The 18,173-nt window shown below is 41.6% G+C and overlaps 1 protein-coding gene across 2 annotated transcripts in view; it reads left to right on the top strand.

Annotated features, from left to right (window-relative positions):
• The first annotated feature begins 5,920 nt into the window (after positions 1-5,920).
• The window catches only part of LOC125725059 (syncytin-B-like), a 176,005-nt gene continuing 163,752 nt past the window's right edge, over positions 5,921-18,173 (top strand). For both annotated transcript variants that reach the window (XM_049001662.1, XM_049001661.1), the window contains exon 1: positions 5,921-7,413. In XM_049001662.1, the coding sequence (XP_048857619.1) occupies positions 5,951-7,180 (1,230 nt within the window). In that variant the 5' untranslated portion in view covers positions 5,921-5,950 and the 3' untranslated portion in view covers positions 7,181-7,413. The remainder of the gene's footprint in view (positions 7,414-18,173) is intronic.

Genomic DNA, 18,173 nt, shown 5'->3' with positions numbered 1-18,173 from the left:
CGAGGGCCAAATAATGCAGGACCCGAAACTATGTTAGTATATAGACCCTGGACCGCTGAGGATAGAACAGCGGCTTTAAAAGGAATACCCCCGGTTGAAGAAGGGGTACCCGAGTTTTGGACTGCCATCCTAGAATTACAAAGTAGTTTTCATTTGAACGGCAGGGAAATGTACCGATGCCTAAGACAGTTGTTTACCCATAAATGGGGACGTGTGGCAGGCGACTTCACTGGACACGGTGCCAATAATCAGCCCTTAGCACATAACTCGCAGGAACTCATACAAGCATTACAACAGCTGCGAGAGAGGATAGACACAGTCTTCGTGAGACGTGCAGATTATGGGCGAATAGCGCAGTGCAAACAAAAAGATGGAGAGGAACCTGAGGATTTTATGGATAGGATGCGAGTGGTGTTCAGGGGAAATTCAGGAATTCCTCACGACGAGGAAGACGGAGGAGTGTATCAGCAACAATTAAAACGAGCTTTTGTCGCAGGCCTAAAGCCTGAATTGCGAAAATATCTCGACAAACATTGGGTACATCAGAATACTGGCTCAGTCCAACAAGCCTTAGATTATGCCCAACACGCACAGAAAGCGCAGAAACAGCAAAAGACAGATACAATATTCAGCGCCTCTGACGTGGTAGCGCTAGTGCAAACGAACCCTCGGGGACGCGGGGGATTCAGAGGTAGAGGAAGAGGAAGATTTAGAGGCCAAGGAAGATTTAGAAATAAACAAACAGGAGGGTTTTCACAAGAAACAGAGTGTTGGACATGCGGGAAACCTGGACATTTAAGCAGGGACTGCAGGTCAGGGAAGCGACCATTCAATCCAAACTCCACCGAAAATGACCAATGACCCTCCTCGGAGACCCCTGTTGCTGACACTATCCGAGGTGAAACAGAGGTCATTTTAAGGGAAGAACCGGAGGTTACCTTACAAGACCTCCTGGATGAGGAAATAGATTTGCAAGCAGTATGTCAGCTATTAGCAGAAAGGCAGTGGGGAACTTTGCCAAGTCGGAAATTAATCATAAATGGCAAAGTATACGAATGCCTGTGTGATACTGGAGCCTGTAGGACTGTCCTAACCTCCAGTCCTCCTGAAGTCACATACTCCTCATCTGTCATAAATATAAAAACAGCAGGAGGCCAAACAGACAGTCATCAGCTAACAAACCCAGTTGCAGTAAAAGATAAGGAAACTGGGATTGAATGTCAAGCACAAGTGTTAATAAGCCCTTCTTGCCCTGTCAATCTGTTAGGCCGTGACCTTATGGTACAGATGGGCATTAGTGTACTTGCCACAAACTCTGGTGTCATGCCCGGCTCATCCGCTCCTCGTGTGTGCCACGCCCCCTGATTACCCACGTGTGTTTCCCGGATTGTACCCAGCTGTGTCCGTTTGCTTTCAATCAGTCTTGTGTATTTAAGTCCTGGTCTTACCTGTTTGCCTTGTCTGTCATTGATGTAAGTCGGCGTTTCATGTTTCCTGCTCCCAGTCAGTTTAATAAACCCCAGTTTACCCCGACTTCCGCCTGCTTTCTGCCCGTTCGCCTCGCACGATCGCCGCTCTGCCCGCGATCGCGAGCGTTCCCGTGACAGAACATTCTGTCATGCCCGGCTCGTCCGCTCCTCGTGTGTGCCACGCCCCCTAATTACCCACGTGTGATTTCCTGATCGTGCCCAGTCGTGTCTTGTTTCCTGCTGCCTTGTTTCATGTATTTGAGTTCCTGATTTGTACTAACCCGTGTCTGTCATTGATGTTCTTGATGTTGGTGAGCGTCTGGCCCCCCGTGTTCCGTCTTGCCCGTTCCCGTCTCCGTAATAAACTCCCGTTTTCCCCGTATCCCGCTTGCCTGCCTGCTCCTTACCCGCACGATCGCCGCTCTGCCGTTACCTCCGCGAGCGATCGTGACATCTGGCATGAAAGCAATCATAAATGAGGAAGCCTATGTTGTGCAAGGAACCGGAGCACCACAATATTACTGGTCACTGGACCTAGGGGGAACTACACAGACACGAGAATTGTTGCGAAAAACTAGAGAAAAGCAGTCCCCTAAACAAACCCAGTTCATGCCTGATGATGCCTTACACGTCACTATGTGGTACAAAGGCACCCCAGGACCAGATTATGCCTATGACAAAACGTTTCATGCCCTCCAAGACACTTGTATCACCTTACAACATTTGTATGTTAACTCCACTACTGGCTTTTCTGCTGCCTCAGTCATCTTATCTAATAAACAACAGGCTGTGTTCAGAGGGGAAACACCACATGTATCTCTATCAAAACCACCTCAGATGCAGTGGAGGGATGTAGAGATGTTCTTACGAGATTCCATGCACAGTCACAATGACTACCAACCCGTACCTGGCTCATGTTGGAGCTATGACAAAAAACACAATGTGTGGCGGTTTCCTTTGGGATGGAGAGTTCAAACCACTCTCACCACACACTTGCAGGACCCAACCTGACAAATTTTTTCTGTTCTGGAGGGGGGATCATGTCCAGATCTAGATTACCTCCCGGAAGGGTTGTGGTCGTCCTCCCCCACTGATGTAGGACTGGTAAAGGGGTTCCCACCTTACAAAGTAATTGTGAAATCAGAACACCGCCCGGTAGTTAGACAATACCCGTTAAAACCTGAGGCAGAGAAAGGTATAGCCCCTGTAGTGCAGGATATGTTGGCATCAGGAATATTGCGAGAGGCTCCTGAGGCCACTTGCAATACTCCTATCTTCCCCGTCCAGAAGGGACATACAGGGAAATGGCGCATGGTGCAGGATTTAAGACCAGTTAATAACATAGTGCAACACGCAGCACCAGACGTGCCCAACCCACACTTATTGCTCAACTCATTAACCCCTGATAAAAGTTACTTCTCAGTAGTGGATCTTAGTAATGCATTTTTCTCAGTACCATTGCACCCTGATTCTCAACATTTATTTGGTTTCACCTATAAGGGAAAAAAATACACATATACTAGACTCCCTCAAGGGTTTTCAGAAAGTCCACCATGGCCCTTAGATATTCTATGAGTACCTGTAAAATACCATCCCATAGTCAAGTGCTACTGTATGTAGATGATATATTAATTGCTTCAGATACAAAACAGCATTGTAAGGAAGCCACACTGTTGGTGTTACAGCATTTATATGATACAGGACATAAAGCATCAAAACAAAAATTACAATATTGCAGGGAGGAAGTTATATATCTTGGACATAAACTCTCCCAACAAGGTCGATCATTATTAGAAACTAGAAAACAGGCAATACAAGAGGCACCAAAGCCAAAGACTAAACAGCAAATGATGTCCTTCTTAGGACTTTGTAATTATTGCAGAGAATGGCTACCTGATTATGCCGCACTCGTTCAACCTCTGCAAACCTTAATTTATGGGAAAGACATGGCCTTAAAAGATAAAATTCAGTGGACAAAAGAAGGAGAATTGGCATTCACAAACTTAAAAATGATGCTACAAACAAATGTGATACTTGCCTTACCAGATTATCAACAACCATTTACCTTATGTGTTGATGCAAATCAAGGTTATATGAAAGCGGTATTAACACAGCCGTTCGGGACAAAGGAAAGACCTCTAGCATTCTATTCTAAACGATTAGATGCAGTAGCAGCTGGTTTTCCACAATGTTTGCAGGCATGTGCAGCTGCTGCAGAAGCAGTAAAATTATCAGCAGAATTAGTGTTGTGTCACCCACTCACCCTGAAGGTGCCACATTCAGTTTCATTAGTTTTACTGCAGACACCGCTTCCGTTCCTCACACATGCTAGACATCTGACCTTAGTCTCACTCCTGCTTTCACAGTCAAACATTACTATACAGCGATGTGGTCCTCTTAACCCTAGCACCCTTCTTCCGACAACGGAAGATGGAGAGCCACATTCGTGCAAAGCAGTTGTGGAAGAGCAAACAAAACCCAGAGCAGATATTTTACAGACCCCAATATCAGATTCAATGGTTGTTTATGTAGATGGATCAGCATCAAAAAATGATATGGGAAAAAATAAGGTCGGGTATGCTGTAGTTACGTCCACTGAAGTGTTAGAGGCCAATGCACTCCCACCTGCTTGTTCAGCACAAGCGGCTGAACTCTATGCTGTAATTAGGGGATGCGAGCTATTCAAAAATAAGTCACTTACTATATACACTGATAGTCAATATGTGTTTGGAGCTGTTCATCACCATGCAAGAGTGTGGAAAAATAGAGGTTTTAAAACATCGCAGGGAACGTCTCTAACTCACACAAACTTACTATTTAGATTATTAGATGTTGTACAATTACCGACTCGCCTTGCACTGTGCAAATGTAAAGCACACCAAACCGATGCTTCCACAATAGCTAAAGGAAACAACTTTGCAAATAAAACTGCCAAAGAAGCGGCACTGAAACAGCCCACCTTATCAGTGGCAGACATTCTTTTCATAGATAGTGAAGTGCTATGTGATGCACAGATTCATGTTCCTAAAACAGAAATACAGAGTTGGATCAAGAGAGGAGCAATACAGCAAGGGAAAGTTTACTATATGAATGACAAGCCCATCCTACCAAAAAACTTATACAAAACAGCTGCCTTAGTGAGCCATGGAAATACTCATGTCTCAACAGGAGGGATGGTATATATAATCCAGCAATACTTTTATGCTATAAATTTTTCTGATTATGCAAAGCAATTTTGTAGAACATGCTTAATTTGCTGTAAACATAATGCACAGGGTAACATGAGACCAAAACGTGGCCAGTTCCCTGTAGCTGAGTACCCGTTTCAAGTTGTACATATAGATTTTATTGAATTATCTTGGTCACAAGGGAAGAAGTACTGTCTAGTCATTATAGACACCTTTTCTAAGTGGGTAGAAATATACCCTGTAAAGCACTGTGATGCAATGACTGTTGCAAAATGTTTGGTAGGCCATTATTTCCCTACTTATGGCATACCTCACATTATAAGATCAGACAATGGGACTCATTTTGTAAATCAGACCATGTCCCTTTGTTCACAAGCATTAGGTTTTACGCTTAAGAATCATTGTGCTTATCACCCTCAGAGTGCAGGCTTAGTGGAGAGAACTAACGGCACTATTAAAACAAGGCTCAGAAAAACAATGGAAGAGACAAAAAGGCCGTGGCCAGAATGTTTGTCTCTAGTAAAATTGTGGATGAGAATAACTCCCATTCCTGCAGGATTAACACCTTTTGAGATAGTGTACGGAAGGCCGTTTCCTCTAGCAACCGAAATGAGTGATATAGGGAAAGCGGACAGAGAAAATACATTGGCTAATTGGATGCGAAAGTTGCTATCATCACAACAAAAACATAGCCCCAGTAGTCTGCCAGTAAATTCTGTTTCTAACCAACAGGATAACTTGCAGCCAGGGGATTGGATCCTGGTCAAGGTCCTGTTGCGGAAGGAGTGGAGCACACCCCGGTGGGACGGACCTTATCAAGTCCTCCTCACAACACCAACAGCGGTGAAAAAAGCAGAACGACCTTCCTGGATACACAAAAGTCACTGTAAACCCATCAAGCCCTTATCAGAGGCCTCAGCGACAGAGTAGCAGTGGAAGTCCGCTACAAAGGCACAGTAACCAATAGGGTGCTGCTGTCTCAACCCGGTGAAGAAAACAACTGAACTGCACTCTATTAGGATGGCTCTGACGGGGTGGGGATGTGGTAAGGTGACTCTAGGGGTCATTCTTGTTGTTGGACTTGTATGGTTGTCCTTGCTCCCACTAGCTCCATTGCAGCACCTACGGCGATGGACCCATGACGACTTCCATCTGCGCCCGTTGCCTGCTGACCACTCACACCCGTTCATGAAGAACTACTGGTATCGATATGTACATGACACTGTAACAGCAAAAAATGTGAGTTCTGTGCCGCCTACTCATAGTGAAGGACCCACTGTATATGGAAAACCCATGAATATGTCCCAGGCCAAATGTGCCGCATCTTTTGCAGGTATAGGGTACCAAAGTATTGTTTCACTTATATTTTCCGTAGATGGAGACTATGTTAATATCACCACTAATGGGTCAGGTAATATAACCGTAAAAACTGTTGTGCAAGATGCCACAGGAATATACCCAGATGACCCTGGGTTCCAAAACGGCACATGTCTCCAAGACTTTTGGGTGGATTTCACCGTAACTAAAACCAATGTATCATTCCCCTTTTCTGTCCTAATATATCAAGACCCAACCACATATAATCATTCAGTCTGCTACAAACAGAATAATGGCACTAGGTGGATCGGAGGCAATACCACGAATTGTGACACGACCTTCGTTAGCAGCATGTACGGCTCTCCTGTCTCGTTCTTGGGGCCCAGTAATGGAACTTATTGGGTGGACGGAGTGGCTTGGTTATGCGGACCTCGTGCATACTTTGTCCTACCACCGAACTGGTTTGGAGTGTGCGCTCCTATTTTTGTTTCAGATCACACCTTCCTGATAGCACAGGGAAGTAAGGTTTCCATCAGAAGCAGGAGGAAGCGTTCGATATCAATACAACCCCATGACAGTTTGTGGGGAACAGACGTACCCCCTGAACATAAACTGTGGGGAACAGGCAGTAAAGTTGCGCTGTCCCTATTCCCCTGGGCAGGAGTTGGAAAGCTCATGCTGCGAGTAGAAACTCTAAATTATAGACTAGGTCTTTTCATAAATAGTTCGATACTAATTGATCAACAACAAAACGAACAATTGGACATAACCAGACAGATGGTTATCCAGAACCGTATGGCATTAGACCTACTGACAGCTGCACAAGGAGGAGTATGTGTCCTCCTGAATCAAACGTGCTGCACTTACATTCCTGACAACGTGCACTCACCTAATATGACAATTGCCCTTGACCGCCTCCGTGACTTACAAAAAGTGATGACCATGGACAATCAACCGCAGTCCTCCTGGCTGGACTGGTTTGTTACAGGAACATGGTGGTCCATACTGATGAAAATGTGCCTACCTTTTGTTTTGTTTTTTATTTTGTTTTTCTGTTGTTTTATAACTGTTATACCATGTTTGAAAATGTTTATTAATCAAGCTCTTAATGCTGCTTTTCGGACACACAGTACAATGTTTCTCTCCCTTACTCAGAATATGGAGACAGAGCCTGTTTCCAGCGATAGCGATGAAGAAGACATGTAATTCATAATGACGGCTGAGCCGAAAGCACCCGTGCAGGGCTCGGACCTGAAGTAACGGAATTAGATGTTTTTCTATGATAAACAGGAGGAACGACTCCTGATGGTTTTCTGTACTCCACAGTTAGGATGATGATGATGTGATCTAAATGACGGTTGTACTGGAAATGCTTTTGCAACTTGTACAATACTGATGTTTCTGATCATACTGTCATGATAAACAGGAGGGACTGTTAGGTTGAAGAAACTGTTATGAATCATTTTGTTATCACTCCTGTATGATCAGCAATGAATGTAAATATGTATATACATTATTTTGTTTTCCCCTAGCCTCATACTTTAGATTATATTAATAATAGCATTCCCACCTTAGCAAAACCAGAACTTTCTTTCACCTCCCTATTCTGCATGACTCTTGCGCCTCCCACTGACTATAAATAAAGGAGTCAAGGGGAACCACCCTTTGTAACACATTCTGCTGTAGTTTGCATTGCAGAGAGTGTGGGTACCCTTGCAAGTAAAAACTATAAAGTGTGTGTCTCGTCAATGTGGAGTTGGGGTGGAAACGCCGGGCGCTTTCCCCAACAGAATGTTTTTTGCATTAAAGCTCGCAAATACTAAATTTGATTCCACAGTTATGGCTTTAGATACCGAGGGATCCTGGTATATCATACTTACACAAAACTAATTATGGTAAATTACTATGTGAAACAAAGAATTATCTCGAAAGATGGGAAATCCTCCCTCTATCCTTATTGGGGAGAGTGGAGAGCATTAGAATGAACATACCACCTAGGCTTCTCTTTATGTTCCAGTCCCTGCCCATAGGGGTCCCTATATCCACATTCAAAACGCTCAATAAATGGTTATCCAAATTTACCTGGCAAAACAAAAGACCCAGGATTGAACTGAAAAGACTGTTAAACCCAAAAGAGAATGCGGGTCTGGACTTACCTAATTAAAAAAATTATTACTTGGCAGCCCAACTTATATCAGTAGTGGTATGGATAACCCAGGACAGGGAGGTTCAGTGGGTGGGAATGGAACAGAGTATCTGCCCAAATTTGCCGCTGGACATAGCAATTATTTTTAATCAAGATACATGGAAAGTAAATAAAATGATTAACATTTGGATAGGAAACACTCTGAAAAGTGAGAGAGAGGCTGGGACGCTCTTCATCAATATCAAGAGCAATGAAAATTGCACATGATGTTGATTTTCTACCATATTAATTAGATACAGGGTTTAAGACATGGGGAGAAAAGGGTTTAACCAGTTGGATCAGTTGTGTGATGGAGGAGATCTAATGTCCTTCGAACATCTTAGAAACAAATGTGGCCTCCCAGTGCCCAACTGTTTTAGATACCTACAGTCAACAAATATATTGTTTATATTAACAATTAAAGGATTGGTTAAAAAGAACATTATATCATATATTTATAAAATATTACAAAAAGAGTCAACAGTGTTAATATCAAAGAGAAATGGAAACTAGAGATGAATACTATCATTAACGATGAAGATTGGACTCATTCATGTAAAGAAGGACACAGAATAACAAACAGTCCTACATGGAGGGAATTTGATTGGAAAGTTAAGATGAGATACTTTAAGACTCCCCTTCTCACCTCTACGTTTGGCAACACCTCTAATCAGGGTTTTATTGGAGGGGTTGTGACCTGGTAGGAGACCACACCCACATTTTTTGGGATTGTCCAAAACTGTCAGAGTACTGGCAAAATATACAGGAAGAGATAAAAAAAAATGTTTGAACATAAAATTACCACTTGAACCAGCTCGTTTCATACTAGGAATTATGCCACAGAATATAGTGCATGAAAATAAGGTTGTATTACAGAGAGTTCTTCTTGTAATTGCCAGGAGGATGATAACGATCTCCTGGCTAAAACCCCAGCCCCCCACGACAGTACAATGGAAAGAAAGAGGAAAGAAAGTGTATAATATGGAATTTATAACTGAAAAATTGTTAACGAGAACAGAGTGTTTTGTGGAAGAAATTTCTCGAAGTCCGATGTTAAGTGTTTGACAGAACTTTATTATTCGATGAGCTCACAGGGAACAGACACTCAGCAATCATGCGTCTTGTGTTCTGCTCCCCGAGCAACAAATGCATACATCTTTTATGGCCTAAAATGCGACAGTCATCTGACAAATCAAGGACAAATTGGATTTTTGGACGTTCCAGTTACTTCTGCCTTTCAAGGTCCAGGCAGTTCAAAGAAAGTTTGGCCATCTGGAGATACCAGTTTCTTCTACGTTTTCAAGGTCCACCTATCAGCTTAGAACAAGTCTATCTATTTGGGACTTTTCCTTTTGCTATATTATTCTAGGACTCGTTGTTCTCTTTTTCTACATTTTATATTATCCAATACCATGCATTCATTTTATAATATCTTCTGCAACAGCTTACTTCTCAGGTCATGCCTTTGCTTTGACCTGGGCCTCTTGCTGAACAAGCAATATATGGCAAACATGTTAGTTCCTCTATAGAAAATAGAAATTTCTTACTTAAGCAGATTTGCATTCTTGTTTGATACATTCAATTAATGACAAGTAAATTACATTGTTTCAACCACTATGTGTAAATCAACAACACATTGTAAACTCAATTGTTAATTACTGATTAGGTAATGCATTTTGCATAATCATCTATATTCCATTATTGATTATTGATTAGCATAATCAAGAATTTTCTATCACAGTTTCTTTATTAAAAGGTTTCCAATCTGTAATTTTCTTTTTTCAACAGAAGTATGGCACTTAGGAAAGGATAGGGTTGAATTGAGACTTCCATGTACAGCACTGTGCAAAAATCTTAGGCAGGCAAAGAAAACGATGTTTAGATTGTCCTCGTGTTGGTGTAAAACTATGATATTATGCCTGTCAAAGTGTGTCAGCTTAGCCATTTCAGAACCTCTGCTAACATCATCCTAGTATTTGCAGCGACCGTCCAGTGCAGCCATGTAGTTTTTGACTTGGCCACTATGACACCTCATACAGCTAGTCAATCTGTCAAAATCATGGAACGGCTGAGGTGCCCCTGAGGAGAAGTTTGGGAACTGAAGTGGTGTTCATCTAGCCATCCGACTAGATATCAGTATCTTTTTAGAAAAGAGAAGAAATTATTACTAGTTTTTATTGTATTCCTCTTAATTTGCACATGTTCTAATGTTAAATTGTGTTTTTTGTTCTAAGCCAAAGTACACTTGCTATCCAGATAAACAGCTTTAAACATTTCTTTGGATTGCCTAAGACTTTTGCACAGTACTGTATATCTTAGAACATAAGAAATTTACAAATGAGAGGAGCCCATTCGGCCCATCAAGCTCGTTTGGGAAGAACTTAACTAATAGCTCAGAGTTGTTAAAATCTTATCCAGCTCTGATTTAACCATCTCTCTCAATATAATATTGGGATCATTTATTCTCTTCAGAGGCCTCCATAGAATAATGCATCCATCCTCTCAATTATGTTTAGACAGACGTATCCTAAGGCACCAGGGCAACAACAGTCAGAATAACAACAGAATCATCAATTTCACAGCTAGTTTTAAAAATTGCTTTAATGCAGAGTGATTACAGAAAAAAAGATAAGCAAATTAGGTAATATTAACAAAATTATTAAAACATGTAGAGTAATAGACATATTTGTCTTTCAGACATATTGTGCTTTTTTAAGGGCAGAAGGGATACATTAAATCAGGATTATATTTTGTTTTTAATGATATATATATATATTATTTTTAAAAATTTACATCATTATAAATGAGAACTATAAGTGATTGCTAATTACTGTTAACTAATTTCCTGTATGATCTTTCTCTCCTTCAGTGTTAAAAATAATTATATGTCAGGGGGCCAATCAGTGGAGGCACACGGACACATTGGCCGGTTATCCTATTTGTTCAGCGCCAGCCCAACAAGTAGAGTATTCAGAACCATGGACAGTGACCAGTGTTACTGTGACGTCTGGTTCCTTCATTGGCTCTATATAGTTTTCTAGAAATAACTAAATGCCTCTGTTGTACAAATTTCCAGCCATAGACTTGCTTCCTATATGACGAGAAGATTTTATTTTTACTCAGACTAAGAAGCTATAGATAATCAGCTCTGCATGCGATCTCCCCTTTACTGCTCGAGCAGGGCTCATGCACATCAATAAATGTCAAGGCAGCAAGTGCATACAAACAACTTCTCAGGACAGTTATAGGGCCTTCAGGAGGAGTCAAACTGCTGCCTCATCCAGAGATACCATTGTCTAAGACTTGCACTAAACCATTCTAAGCACTTGGGCGTATTTAGTGTCAGAATCCATCCCTGACTTGTCCTGTTCTCTCTTGTTTGTTCCCATTTGGCCAGCACATGTCACTGGCCATCCTATTCTCTCCTCTGTCTTGTAGCTCCTTAGCCCGTAGTGTGTTTGCCTGCTGCTCGGGCTACCATGTGGCTTAGTTTGACATGTGATCAAAATTTAGAGTAAACTAATACATGATAGCTTGCCTTAAAAAAAGATCAATGGCAGAACAGGGGCTCTGAACACAGTTTGCATTAACCATTTAACCATTAACCAATTAACCATTTCTCTCAATATAAAATTGGGATAATTATTCTCTTCAGAGGCCTCCATAGAATAGTGCATCCATCCCCTCACTCATGTGTATAGAGGCATATCCTAAGGCTCCGGCAACATCTTTCAGATCAACAAAAGCATCAACAATTTCACAGCTAGATTCAAAACATACTTTAATGTACAGTGATTGCAGTAAATGATAAATAAATTAGGCAATATTAATTCAATTATTGAAATGTGCAGATTAATAGTCAGAAAAGGTTTTATAATTTTACATCATGATAAATGAGAACTATGCGTGATTACTAATTACTGTTACCTAATTTCCTGTCTCGACTTTTCCCCCCTCATTATTAAAGGTAATTATATGGTAATTATATTTTCTGCACTTGAACCGAATTTCAAAATAAATGACACCTGGGTGACCCAGGTTCGAGTCTCTGCCTGGGTCACATGTGTGTGGAGTTTGCATGTTCTCCCCATGTCGTCGTGGGGTTTTCTCCGGGTACTCCGGTTTCCCCCCCACAGTCCAAAAACATGCTGAGGCTAATTGGAGTTGCTAAATTGCCCCTAAGTGTGCATGTGTGAGTGAATGGTGTGTGAGTGTGCCTCGTGCCCATTGCTTCTGGGATAGGCTCCGGACCCCCCCGACCCAGTATAATAAGCGGTTTGGAAAATGGATGGATGGATACACCTGGGTCTATTAAAAGAAGGTGATGCTGCCTGAACCACCAACCAAGGCTGGGAGGAAAGGGAGGAACACTAGTCAAATGAAGGAAGAAAAGGCCACAGTATCTCATGGTCACGAATACAAAAGTCAGGGAGTGTTATGAAGAAGGCACCACACTTAAGACCATTGGTTTTATGCAGTGAATTACACCAGAGAGAGTTTTTGCATTTTAGCTGTGTTATGTAACATTCCTCAGACTTCATTTTAATGTTTTCTTCAACACAACGAAGTCCCACGGTAACAAAAGCGCTGAGGTCTGGATCGTTAATTGCAATGTGGGGAGTGCAGACCAGCTGGGGTGGGGGATCGTGCTCAGTCACGGTAAAAGGCAAACGGGTAAATTGTGAATACGCCCTTAATCTAACTACAGTTTAACGTTGTTCCACATACCAATATCACTACGTATCGGTATCGCAAAACAAAATTTAAAATGTTAAGATTCTGTCATTCTGAAAATCTGAGTATTTAAGACATTATGTTCCATAGCGATTTGTGGAGATAAATACCCTCGGACAGTAGCGTTCATTTCACAATTAAGTCTCTTTAAGTCATTGTTTTTTGTTAAGCAGGATGAATGTGTGATTTTTAATTAATAAACCTTTAAGGGTTATATGCTTATGCTGTTGTATACTGTTCTCGGTGTTCTAATTATAGAATAATATATAGAATAATTATAAAAGAGCTATAATTATTATGATGTTATTATTTAATTGTGTGGGCCGTGTTGCTTGATTACATTTGACTCCTCGGCACGTGGGACGCTGCCGGTTTGAAAGACGCAGCTTCACTTGTTTTCTGCACCAAGGTGGGTTGCCATTCTGCTCCCATTTTATCGGATAATTTATCTTATTGTTTAGTATTTTTTCAAATTTGCATGTATATTAAAATATGTTTGATGAGTAAAGTCAGTATATTGCTTTTAAATAAAGTGATTTTGTTCCGGGCTACTATGTTAATTATGTTTAAATTTTATGCGCAAAGTGTAGTTGACATTTAACTTTTCCGCGTGCGCTTTCCTGCGTTTAAGTACATTATTGCGCTTGCTAGTGAGTAAATTAGTTCATTTCTTTTAAATAAAGTGAACATTGTTGTGGGGTGCTGTGTTGGTTAAATTTAAATTTCATGTGCAAGTCGGCTAGTTTCCTGTGCCGCAAAGTCTAGGTGATATTTCACTTTTCCGCGTGCGCTTTCATGTTGCATTCTACTGCGGATGCGGGTGGTTGCGCTCGGTGCTGCCTACAGCAATGATATTCCAGCAGACCAGGAGAGGGCAGATGTATTGCAAGAAACACAAATAAAAGTAGTGAAGCAAGTCCTGTAAAGTTTGTTTGGTGACTAAAATCAGTATATTGCCATTTAGTAAAATTTTAAATTGTTCCAGGCTTCTGTTTTGATTATATCTAAATTTTATGTGAAAGTTAACTAGTTTCCTATGCTATAATGCAATTGTTCATTGCGGAGGTGTCAGTGCAGAACTGTATTCCATGTGCCAGGAGTGACTGACAGCTCCATTGTATTGCCTGTATGTTGTTTTTCCTCATTCAGGTACAGATGAATTGCAAAAGCTGTCAGCTGGAGCAACGCTGAACAGGAGAAGCGGTTTCAGAAAATGGATGAATATCCCCAGAGGTGTGAGTTAACAGTTTTAACCACTGCATCACTGTACCATGCCCATGTATAGGATATGTAGAAGAACCTGTTGCAGTTATCTGGTGTGTGTGTTTTTGACTTTCCCTGCCGGCCCCTGGAGGTTTGGGCTTCCCCTTTGAGTCTGGTGCCTCCCAAGGTTTCTTCCTTCTAGGGAGTTTTTCCTTGCCACTGTCGCCTATGGCTTACTCACTGGGGGCTTTGGGTGGGGATGCTGTAAAGCGCTTTCACACAATGTAATGTTGTGATAACGTGCTATACTTTGTTGTATAATTTTGTATTTACTCACGCAAATAAAAAATTGTTTGATAACAAAAAACACTTGTTTCATTCTTTTTCCCTGCGAACATATCAGTCACTTCCCTCCTGCTCCTGCATTCAAAAATGAAAGTTTGTCCTGCACTGCACTTTATTGCCGTGGGTTCCACAGGAATGCAGACCTCTACTTTGGTGTAATCCTGCTGCTGTTGTAGATGGTCTGCTCGCACGCTTTCACATTGTGCACAAGCAGATTTTTTGTATCTCTGCAGAGAAGCATTCTTTTCTTCTGCCTGGCAAATCCATCATTATAATAGCAATCCACCAAGGTGCAAGCGCATCTAGCTCTTAAAGAAAATGTTTGAAAAAATTTATAGCATGTTTACACCATAAAAACAGCAGTGACTGAGTACAACCCTTGTGGACCAGGCGCCTGGCTTTGACTATTTTTCTGCCATTAAACTAGCAAACGTGGGTTGGCCATGATGTAAAATAACTTGTGCCTTTAAATTCTTAAAAAAAAGTCCTGTGTGTTGTAAAGTGAGGTATGAAACAGATACCAGGCCGCTTCAGTGAGGGTCAGCGTAAGTTTTATTAATGTGATTTTGCGGTTTAAACTGTTTCATTGGAATCAATCCAACCAGCAGCATGAAGACTGCAAGCCAAAGAAGTGGGACGATGCATGAGAAGAACAACTCAGTCAATCCTCACGTCTCCTCTCTCCTCAGGCGATTGATGGACTCTGAGCATGAGACATGTACAAAAGATGAGGACTCTTCTCCACTATTCAAATGGAAATTGTTCTTAATCTTTTATTTATACCTTTTGCTTATACCGTAAGATTTAGGAACACAATGAAAAAGATCAACTTTAATACATTTGAAGGTTGAAGTTATTGGAATTTGTTACGGCTGATTTAGTGGAATATGATTTTGGACCAAACTGTCAAAAAAAGTGGAATGAAAATGCAGTTTAATGGTTGAATCCGTGGCGTGCCTAACTTGTTATAAATTGCACACTCATCCAGCATTAAAGTGACAGGGAGGTATTAGACCAGAGTTGTTGCATTACATTAACACAGACCAGCAAAAAATATCATAACATTATTCTAACATTAATGTAATGTTGTTCTGAATAGATTTCTATGTCCAGTCCTGATTTCAAATTGGGCCTTTAAGCCTAGAATATGGTCAGTTTTAAAAATACTTGACTTTGTTGCAACTCTGACTAAGTTGAATTCCATCAAGTGGTTAACGGGTGTGAAGATTATCCTGAAATTTTCAAGTTAATGTCATTCCAGTTAATGTGAGTTTGTTCTGTGTGGGTCTCTGTCTCAGGCTGTCATTTTCATCTTAGTCTCATTTAAACCACTTAACAATATGCATAGATTGCATAGCTGCAAATGTAAAATAAAAAAATTAACTTGGAAAGCATTCTACAACAACATTCAGTACTGTGGAGTATTAGTATTTATTGCCAATTCCAGTTGCTAGGTAACTTCTATATTTTGAATAGAATACAAGATAATATTTTTAACTAGATTACAGTTAATTGTTATTTTTCTGTTTAAAAAAGACAATTGCTGTAATTTACATAGGACAAAACCTGTAAAAGACATTTTGTAATTATTTTCTAAATGAAATGAAGATGCTTTGTTACTCCCCTTGGGGAAATTCTCTTTTCACCTACCCCATCTTGCTCTACTTGACACACGGGCACAGACAAAGGTAACAGCAAACCTGGCAGCAAAGGGCAGCCACCTGTAGGGACACCCATGGAGCTGGGGGTTTTACAGTGATTAACAGCAATTTTGCAATAGCTTTCTGGCAGCTTTTTTTTTTTGCTAGGTATTTACAGTAAATTCCACAGTCAGTTCTACACTAGAAGAGACATCATTCCTAAGCGCAGCATGGACTGCTTCTGGACACAGTATCTAATGCGACTTCCAGAGTCACTTGAGTAAGCTGGAGATAATTCATCCCCGGGAAAGAGAGCCTGCAGTAGGCAGTCTACCAAAAGAGGGCCTTTCCTGTTCCCTTGGTGAATTAGAACACCAGTGGAGAGAGCTCTCCTGTTGCAGTTTCACAGAGATGAACAACATGGAGAACTTTGGATTGAGGTTTTGCAGTAAGAGGGTGCTGAAGGAAAAAGGAGTTTCAAAGACATTGGTCTGCCTGTACTGCCGATTTTGTCTCTGCCCATTTCAGATGTCCAGATGTTTACTAATGTGACATTCCTTAAATACAACCACCGAAACAGAACCGTTGTAAATTTGTTGCCAAGTTTGGTAGATGTACAACTTGGACTGCAAAGAGATGGACTGACGCAGAGGCGGAGCTGAGGATAGGCCTGGGTGGGATTGACAGCTGGACCTACCCAGTCAGATTAATGAAATGACATTTTTTATATATAAATTACCGGCTTCTAACTCTGTTCCTATACATCACTGTTGTTACTGTGGCAAGTACGACAGAATGTGTGAGCTCCCTCTAGTGGTGCTCTAGGTAGAACACCACAGTCGTGGGTGTATTATTGTTGAAGTCACCATGTTGTAAATATATAAGCCAATTTAAGAAAATTTGGGGTAATGAGCTTCATTCAGACCCTCCCAAATTTAATACAAGTCCATCCATCAGCCACTTTACCGTATTTAAATGCTGCAGGAGGATGCTCACATGAAAAAAATAAGACTAATTCATTTCTTTATCCAAAACTCCTCATTCATTAAAACGAAAAGAGCTTTAACTTGTGCGTGCATTGCTTCATTTTAAGCAGCATTATGGAGTGTCGTTGAACATAAATTTTTCTATGAAGGGTCTGATTTTCTGCATCTTTTACTCCTGGTTTGGGCTATAAAATTGGAAGGAGTTGCCAAACCTGACTGTGCAGGGTCTGCGCTGTTCTCATCTGTGGACAGTGTGTGGGTTTGTGGGTCAGGCATAAATTTGGGGGGGGGGGGGGCTCCCTCCAGCATTAAAATAGGGAGATATCCACTAAAATAATATAATTCTTCATATTCAAAAAAGTACAGATAAAATGAATCAATCTCAACAGTTCATTTAAAGTGTTTTCACCCCAAGCACACCTATCCTTACTGAAAATGGTTTAGTCTAAAGTCCTGCTCTGGGGTACGTTTCCTGTACCACAATGCACATTAGCAAAAGACAAATATATGTCAGGAAAATATATAGCAAGAGATCAAAGAAAATTGATACATTCTGTGGGCCATGTCTGCTGCCGCATGGCAGAGGGTGTGAGGGGGAAGTGCAGGGACGATGTCGGCATCACCAAAAGGAGGGCTACAGCTCTTTGGAGGGAGCCGGTGAGGAGAGCTGGGGGGAGCCAGTCTGCATCCTCTCACTCCTGGGGAGGACCGAGTATTGGCCATCCTAGATCTGAGAGGCACTTGAGGGAATCCCGGGGTGCATAAATCTCTGTAGTCTACCCACCTCCAAGACATCTATGCTTTCTACTCCCCAGCCACTTCCTCTTGGCCCACCAACATTTGGCCCCCTGTAGTGTGATCACCAGGGTTCCTCAATATGTGGCACCTCCACACCTGGCTCCTCTACATCAGCCATCCCTTGTCTGGGCCCCTCTACAGCAGGCCCCCTCTGACGTGGCCCTCAGTCCCTCAGGGCGACACTGTCCCCTGAGTCCCCAGAATCCCTTTCAGTCTGGGAGATCACCTAACCCACCCATCCTGCTGCCTAATGCCGGTGTCGTGCTGTAAACTGTCCCCCTGCCACGGAATGTAATCTCTCATTTTAA

The sequence above is a fragment of the Brienomyrus brachyistius genome, unplaced genomic scaffold (assembly GCF_023856365.1).
Source record: "Brienomyrus brachyistius isolate T26 unplaced genomic scaffold, BBRACH_0.4 scaffold60, whole genome shotgun sequence".
NCBI classification, from domain to species: Eukaryota; Metazoa; Chordata; class Actinopteri; order Osteoglossiformes; family Mormyridae; genus Brienomyrus; species Brienomyrus brachyistius.
This window is presented reverse-complemented; position numbering and strand designations above follow the sequence as displayed.